Source organism: Cyprinodon variegatus, unplaced genomic scaffold, assembly GCF_000732505.1.
Source record: "Cyprinodon variegatus isolate N-32 unplaced genomic scaffold, C_variegatus-1.0 Scaffold438, whole genome shotgun sequence".
Classification (NCBI taxonomy): domain Eukaryota; kingdom Metazoa; phylum Chordata; class Actinopteri; order Cyprinodontiformes; family Cyprinodontidae; genus Cyprinodon; species Cyprinodon variegatus.
Genome location: NW_015150891.1, coordinates 504,415 through 513,082, shown reverse-complemented (window position 1 = coordinate 513,082; position 8,668 = coordinate 504,415). Strand labels below are relative to the sequence as shown.

The 8,668-nt window shown below is 35.5% G+C and overlaps 1 protein-coding gene across 1 annotated transcript; it reads right to left on the bottom strand.

The window, feature by feature from the left end:
* Positions 1-5,065: 5,065 nt before the first annotated feature.
* On the bottom strand, positions 5,066-8,200 carry LOC107093647 (macrophage mannose receptor 1-like). The gene is made up of 5 exons (XM_015388835.1): positions 8,148-8,200; positions 7,739-7,784; positions 7,261-7,644; positions 6,687-7,102; positions 5,066-5,391 (listed from the first exon to the last, which is right to left on the bottom strand). Exons 2-5 carry the CDS (start codon positions 7,773-7,775, stop codon positions 5,290-5,292), a joined length of 939 nt encoding a protein of 312 aa, XP_015244321.1. The 5' UTR covers positions 7,776-7,784; positions 8,148-8,200; the 3' UTR covers positions 5,066-5,289.
* Positions 8,201-8,668: the final 468 nt, after the last annotated feature.

Genomic DNA, 8,668 nt, shown 5'->3' with positions numbered 1-8,668 from the left:
GAGAGGAAAACACAATGGACAAGTTGATTAAGTGACTGTTGCTGTGTGAATCAAATGCTGTTATTTAAGATTAAAACATTTCAAATTCATTTATTATTTTCAGACCAAATAGAGTCTCCAAAAGCCGCCAGTGACACCAGAAAATTCGCTAGATTTGTCGCTACTCTCTTTTTTTGAAAAAGAGTCGCTGGAGGGGTCTGAAAAGTCGCTAAATAAAGAGACAAAGTCGCTGAGTTGGCAACACTGTATCCAACCTTCTGCCTTGCTTCTTTAGCACTCCATATTTCACATAGCTATCCTCAGTCAGCTGTATCCTCTCCCTGACCTGGTTCTGTTTCCCCAGCATTTAAGAGCTAATTTTCATCAATCATATCCTCCCTCATGTTTTGGTTGAAGGTTTTAGTGGTATTCATAAAACATCATGACTCAAGTTTAAAGTCTACTCTGAGTACTGTCTATCGTTGTGGTTGCTACGCAAATGTTTACCCCCCGCTAAGAGGACGGCGATCTTTACTAGGCCCGCACCTGGATGTGTGATATAAACTCGATGCTATCTATACATGTTTGAGGCATTGACATGCTGGGATGTAGCATTCATTTCAATGAAATACCCCCACTTCAAAGCTATAAGATAGCAGTAGTTTTCACACAATATCCCTTAAATACAGTTTCAAACCTCACACCGAGCCATAGCTCTGTTGAGCTGTTTATTCAACCAGCTCTCAACAATAATGTTTTTATGGGACTCCCTACACATAAGATTCTATTTTTAAAATGACAATCATCTTTCCAAATATGAATACCTTATACTTAAATTTAGAAAGTATTTAAAGTAACTATATATCCTTAATTGTGTTCAGTTTGTTATGATTCATTTCAGCTTTCTGAGCTATGTATATAGCTTCATATTAGCCTTCAAATAACATGTTGAAGTCTAGGAAAATAATTTAAGGATGTTTTCTGTCTTTTAGCTGTAGGCTTGGACCCACGACTTTAGTGTGTTTGATGAGCCTCGATGGCGTCATTTGATGCTATCTCTGGGCTCAAAGTATACTTTAAGTGAGCGGTACTGTGTGTTACTGAGTGAGAAAAGAGGTGAGCAACAGACATGCCTTTATTTTGAAATGCTCATCTGTAGAATTAAAATCTTATTAGCAAAATACACTAAATGTATATATATATATATATATATGCTGCTGCAGACGGGCTAGGATAAGACCTTCAGAAATCCTTTTTTAAATGACGCATTAAATCAGTACATGGCCCATATAGTTATGTATAAAAGTACAATGTTCTCACCTCAAATGATCTTAAAACATACTTTTATTGAACAACAGCAAAAAAAAGACTTAGACAGATTTATTTTGTCATTTTATATACACAAGTGTAAACAAAAAGAAATTTTGTTTAGAACAGCTCTCTAGACAATTTCATTTTTAAGGTGCAGCCTTGATAAGGAAAGCAGCAGTTGTTGTTGAGCTGCTACTACTGCCTCCAGCTCCTGAAGCACTCGCTTCTACTGGCTCAGATGAGAATGAGCCAGTAGAATGATGAACTGAGAAACGGCCATGGTGTTTCAGTTATTTTAGAATAGCGGCTTATAAACATTAGTAACACACAAGGTTCCTGGCAGGGGGGAGTGATTTTATCTCGATGTTTTTGTATTAGAAGAAATGGGGTTGTGTATTGAAAGGCATTTTTTAAAACTCCTTTCGTTCTTGGGGTCAATTTGACCCCATTTAATGTTTATCATTTAAAAAATAGTTAAGATTTTTTTTTGCTTCATCTTTCATGACTTTTCCTAATTCGATGGGGAGAACTGATAAAGCATAACTTTTTTTTATTTATATTTATTCTATGTGCTGAACACATACTGCATGTCATTTTTAGGGGAAGAGCAATATTTAAGCATCCCTATCTCTGAAGACATTCCATATTTTGTCTCGTGTCATACGCTTTGATGACAAAGAAACTAAACAAAAATAAAAAAAACTCTGTATCTCTGCATCTGCCGAGGCCCAAGCCGCCCAAGATAGAAGAGGAGGGGTGAGTGAGATCTTACAGAAACTAGCAACTACAAAATATGTAATAATATATTTAAACTAGAGGGCAGGTCAACTCACTGATTTCAAAGGGTTATTTATATATATTTCTTTAAGTACAGTATGGTCATTCAATATTTCCCCACATTTCTTGGCTGGTCCCCTACTATTCCTTTTTAAACAAACAATCTTTGTACTGAAATTGTCATGTTGGGATTTAATCTTCTAACCCACATGCAGAATCAACTCAGTTAAAATTTGGAAAAAGGGATTTATTGACAAAACAAAGAGAAACAGACATTTCTTGTTCCTTCAGGAGTCTGAGGAGGTTACGTGAACGGTGGCGTTTCAGAATACTCTGAGCGAGCCGTGGAGGAAATATTTTCTGGGTCCCGTGTGGGGAGGCTGGTGGTTTCCCTCTGATAGTGCAAGATGGTTGGAAATACAGAGATCTGATGGAGCCAGGTGGGAAATGATTGCTGGTGGAGTGGGCAGGCAGTTAATTTGCTGGTAAATCCACTGGAAGGTGAGTCGGTGAACTGAATCCTCTGAAACCAAGCGCCAGAAAAACTGGTAAATGAAAATCATCCAGCGCTGAGTGAAGTCTCTGCTGCACTTTTAATCCCAGCACTCTGATGAAGCTGACAAGCTCCACCTGTGTAGACAACACAGGTACTCCACCAAGATCCTCTCAGGAGAAAAGGCATCACTCGCACTCACAAACACACACACACACACACACACACAGGAACCCTGACAGATACTGGCTCTGTTCTAATTCATGGGCTGTGTCCTTAGAAGGCTAGATTCGAAGGCCGATTATGTCATAGCGTGGAGCCGAGGTCTGGTCGGATTCCAAGACTCCTCGTTATGCGGCCTTAAAATGCGTCCTTCCGTTTGCCCGATTTGAAGGATGGGTCCGATACATCCTCGCTATCCTTGGATATCCCATGATGCATTGCGAGCCCAAGCAAGCCTGCTGCTCAATGATCAGAGGAAATGGTACTTAGTCCCAAACAGTGGCGAATATTGGAAGTTCAGTTTAATATAATCCAAGTATGAGAATAGTTCCGTCTGAAATGTATGAAAATTGCTAATTTAATGGTTATAGAGACAGATATGTGGCGAATAATGCTTGATTTATCTAAAGGTTTTATCTGTTACTGTGTATATGGGTTTGGTGTTACCTGGATATAACCTAACCAAATATCTTTAGAACAGCTCCAAATGACACAAAACTGATATGGGTGAGTATAACATGATGTAATAACGTAAAATCAAGCCCCCAATGTAAAAACAAAAAGGTGTTCCCCTTTAAGGACTGATTCTAATATATCTGCAGTGTGGGAATTAAACATCTGATAGGATTCTTATTTTTTTATTGCTGTTTTTCATAATTTGTATAACTAAGTATTTTTGTTGTTGAATATTAGAGATTTAGCAGATATATTTTTCATACATATGTTGTTTAGATTTACTTATGTCTTTCTACCCCTTTGATAGAACAGAAAAGAAAATCTCTTTAATGTCCCACAATGGGCAAATTTACTGCAGCAGAAAGATTAATGAAAATGGTCACACAAATGTGGACCTTAGAAAAATGTATAAGAATAACATAATAAGGAAGAGTTAAAATATGACCAATAATGTTTTATTGCTCACTGACTGGCAGTTAAACAGGTTCTTTAGTTTTTACATAAAAACATGAGAAATGTGGAAAAATAGTTGCAGTTTTAATAAAAAATAAAAAACAATGTTCTAATTCTAATATTTACAATTATACTCTTCAATTTCAGGCTTCTTTTGGAAACCTTAAAAAAAACAGTTAGTTAAATTTGAAAACAACTTGAAAACCAAAACACAGTTTGGCCAATAAAAAGTGTTATACATAAGTTTTATTCTTCTCAAAAACTTCCATATAGGTTAGTGTAACAGTTTGTCTACAAAAAATAAATAAAAGTCATACCTCCTAAAACCTAAAAAGCTTATTTATACTTGATAGAATAGTTGTGAGTTTAGTCTATCAAACAGGCTGCATGTAGGGATTTTAAAGGTCCAGAAGGTTTGTTTGTTTTTGTGAGACAGAGATTGAAAAAGCAAACTGATTATTTGAAATTTGTCACCATATTCTCTGATAATTATTTGCTAAAGTAACATTTTATTCAGGGGAGAGAGAACTTATTTAAATAAAATTAGGAGCTTACTAAAAAGTTTTCCAATAGTAAAGGGTTGAGGGGAAATACTTTTATGTCTTTAGAATCAATACCATATGTTAGCATAAGGTCAAAGGCATGAAGAAGACAATGTGTGGGTCTTTGCACAATTTTAACAAGGTAAGTTAAATCTAAGATAACTAAAGACTTAGATAGGGAAATACTTATTATAACGTATTACTTCTAAGTAAAAAAACTCAAACTTTTCCACAAATTTTGGAAGCACTACTCATGTTGGTATTTCAGAATAAAGTTTAATGTTTTTGGATCACATAATTATTTTCTTTTATTCTTCTTAGGAACAAATAAGCTTTTAAACAAAACACACAAAGCTTGATATGATTGTTGTTTGGTAAAATTAAAAGCAAGTTAAATGCTTTATGAAACCTATCCCACCAAGTTTAATATAAAAACATCACATGAAGACCAAATATTTTTTCGTACTTAAATGAGGAGACCAGGCATTGCATCACAGTTTGTTGTGTAATGTTTATAATTGGATATACAGGACTTCTCTAACTTATCCCAACCTGTTTATTATATCAACATCTAAAACAGATTATAAATCCCTATTATCTTTTTTTTCCCTCTAAAATAAATATATTTACCTTAGAAAAAGGAGCCAAAAAGGAAATAATTTACTAACTTTGTCAGAAATAAGTTTATATGAACTGGTAAAGACGTTTAAAAAAGTTTATTGATACACTCAATATCATACCACATGATTCATTGGTCCTTAAAAACAAAACAAAGCAAAAAACCCAGATACCATAAACTATATAACAATCAATACATATATTAAGACCTGTATAAGAATATTTTAAAACAACAATAATAAAAGAAATGCATATAAATATATAATTTAAAAAGCAACTACTAAATACAGTAATTCTTTAACTAAAGGCTTGAGACATTAACCTATGATGTTGCAGAAGAGACTTCCAGAGAAGTGGACCATTATGATATGAACTACTGCAGCTTAGAATAGAATCACATGGATTTTGTTTCACCAACTGAAAATGGAGGGACTTTCCTCATGTTTTTCTCTTTGGTTCCTTTTTAAAAACCTTCCCGTCCATCTCAGTCCAGCGGAGCTTGAAGTCTGTTAAACCGTTAGCCTCCATTTTAGCGTGCAGCTAAAAGCAGAAAAAACAAAACCCATTTTATGTTGTAATATTATAACACACAGATTGTTCTGTTGATTGGCTTTCATTATTGCATATATGATACAGGGCAACGTCCTTGGTTTAATTCTACCCATTATAGTCTTGTGAGCTACTCTTAGTCTGACCTGTCACCTAGGACCTTGTTGCCATGGGAGACCCTAACAGGGGCCCCAGACAACATAGCTACTAGGATCATTTGGGCACTCAAACAACCCCACCATGTTAAGGTGGCAGCTCCTGGGGGTGTCAGAAATCTCTATCTTTTGTAAATAACAGTTCAAATAAGTAAATGAATAAATATAATGTTCAAAATCACAAAAGTGGTTTATATGAACACATTATATTTACATACATTTTTACTCTACAATCAGAGTCACTCTAGCTAAATATATATGGGAACAGTTTGCCAGTGGGTGTGTCATAGGGGAGGGTCTTTATCACGGACAACCATAGGGGGATCTACTGGGGTGGCATAGGGTGGCAAATGCTACCCTAAATGACAGCCTTGCCATCCCTGCTGCCACCCCAGTTGGCGGTAGGGGTGGCGAGGCTTATAAATTATGGATAATTTGAGAATTACGGCCGCTAATTTCCAATGATGGACTGCAGCACGAGATGACGCGAGAGCGACTGAGAATGATTTGTTTTGAAAACCGAATAGGGCAAAGCGAGGGAGCCAGGGGTTAATGGGGAGAGGAGACACGGGATGAAACAGGTAAAAATCTTAGTGTTTATTTTAAAGACTTCCATTAAATAAATATGAACTAGTATGACACTTTAAGTAGAATGTCTTTCTATAATAATCTACTCCTTTGTAGTTCCTTCTCAGAATGGTCAATCAAGATTGATTTGGGAATTTGCCACAGCTCTATAGACATATTATGTGTTATGTGTAATCGGTTAAGTAACACTCTGTTCAAACATATAATTCATTGTACTATCCCTATATATATATATATATATATATATATATATATATATCCCTATATATATATATATATATATATATGTATTCATGAAATTTTTTACAAGCAGTTCTATTTTAACTTTCTGAGTTCAATAAACAGGGATTGAAATTATAATAGTTTTACACAGTTGTGGTGCAGATAGTTGTTTAAGGAAGCTGCACATATTGATTGCTCAAAATTTCTCAACAGAACCCATATTTAACAAGCAATTTACTGTACCTTTGAATTTTTCTAAAAGTATTGTTCACATTTCACGAAAAAGGAAAAAAAAGTTGTAGTCAAATCGAGGGTTACTACCTGCTCTAAAATCTGCTGCTGGATGTTAGGGTCGGTCAGGTCGGCCTCAGACTGGAACCGCAGCTTTAACCTCTTGTTGGTAATCGGTTTCTGACAAATAAACTCGTGCTCTTCATTACAGTCAACATCACACCATGTTCCTGTGTCTGTTTTGACCGCAGCACAGGAAGTTGAGACGTCGTCAGGCTGGCCAGCTTCCCAATTTTTAAAGGTAGCCAGACGTCCATCAGACCACTTAGCCCAGAGGTTTCGGTAAAGACCGATCCAGTGATGCTTTTGGATCAGTGCGTGGATTTTGTTGTTCTCAGACAAGTTCCACACTCTGAGAAGATCTGTATGTTTGGACCTACAGTAGTTCTTAGCATCTTCCCAAACCATAGATGTTTCAACTACGATGTATTTAGAAGCAGCTTTTTCTAAAGGACAAAGAGGAAAATAGAGTAAATACAACATTCACTCATTCTATTCTTTAATTTTGTTTTTATTTCTTCTACAACCTGACTTAAAATGGTATTTATTTATTAGCTGTGGGTTAAAAAAATACATATTTGATGTAGTAAAAAAATCATCTTACCATCAATGCAGATAAAAGGGTGCTTTACCTCACAGGAGAAATCCCACCAACCTCCGTGAAGATTTATCACAATGCAGCTCCCATTGCCCTGTGTGTTGTCTGGCTGATGTTGCCAGGGTGGAAAACCATCTTTCGTTTGTATATTAAAGTCGGCATCCCCCATGGTCCACTTCCAACTCGTGGTGTTATCATAAAGCCCAATCCAAGCAAACTTTCCAGTTTCCTGCAGGACGGTGATCAACCTATTGTTTTCCTCTGAGCTGCTTACTGTAGCCAGGTCGCCGTCGTACATCTCTCTGCAGTGCTGCTGAGCTTTGGCCCAAGTCTTTGGGATGTTCACATAGTGGTACTCTGGATACAGGTCTATACACAGAACATAAACCCCTGATGGCCGAAGCATAATAACAAGTTTATCCCAGAATAATATCGATATATATCTACAAAAAAAGGTTTCATTTTCCTCTTAACAGAAACTCACATGAGAAGGTGAAAACAAGAAGCAGAGTCTTCCTCATCCTGTAAATCTATTAAAATGAATAGATTTATAAATAAAATGCAGATATTTAATATGTAAATATATTAAATTAAATCTTATTTATTAAGAGGTTGACACAAACTTCATTTTATTTTTAATTAAACTCAAATGGAAAATGCACCAATAAAAAAAAATCTACACAGAATTTTAATACTGATTTTTTACAAAGATTATTTTTGACAGTAATATTATATTTGACTTCCAACATTTCCTTAGTTAAAATGAGTTTATCAGTGAGTTAAAGTTCAAGTTAAAATTCTTGTCTTTTCTTTTCTTTTAAGTTCTAATTCTCTGATTTGTATATAACTCAGTAACCAGTAATGTTAAAATAAGAACCATATGGTTGGCTCACCTGGTCTCTTCTCTCTTTCCGTTGCCCTCCTTGGATCTTTGATTAAAAAGATCTCAAAGCTTAGAATTTTCTAACCTTTCTTCTCTAACTCCACCTTCTCATTCAGTAGCCATGCAAAGCCAGTAATTTACTGATTTGTCATTTAAAACAGGAAGTAAACACAAACAAATGATCTGTCTAAAACGAAGTTATTAACCTTGCACTGCCATTTGGAAAAATATTAGAATGAAGACATTTGATGGTTTTCACAGTTTTCTTTGTACATGATGGGTTTGTAGTTTAAAGTCCTCTATTTTTAAATCATGGATTTAGCAAAAATGTATAGTTTAATAGTAAATAAACTGAGCATAGAGTAAATTATAGGAGTGAAAATGTGTCCCTCTGGTGCTCTCCATTAAGGGATGCAATTTGAAAAATTAAAAAAGACACTCAAGAGAAAAGCTGTTAAAAGCCTTTATTAGTACATGGCTACTATGATTAAAAACATGGCAACGCGTTTCGTCTGGAAGGGCCTTCGTCAG

Excerpts from the sequence above, each read along its gene's own strand:
- LOC107093647 (XM_015388835.1), bottom strand. The coding sequence starts at position 7,775 with ATGAGGAAGACTCTGCTTCTTGTTTTCACCTTCTCAT. Across the intron at positions 7,103-7,260 it reads CCCTTTTATCTGCATTGATG|AAAAAGCTGCTTCTAAATAC; the intron begins GTAAGATGATTT and ends TTTGTCCTTTAG. Across the intron at positions 5,392-6,686 it reads AGCAGCAGATTTTAGAGCAG|CTGCACGCTAAAATGGAGGC; the intron begins GTAGTAACCCTC and ends TTCTGCTTTTAG.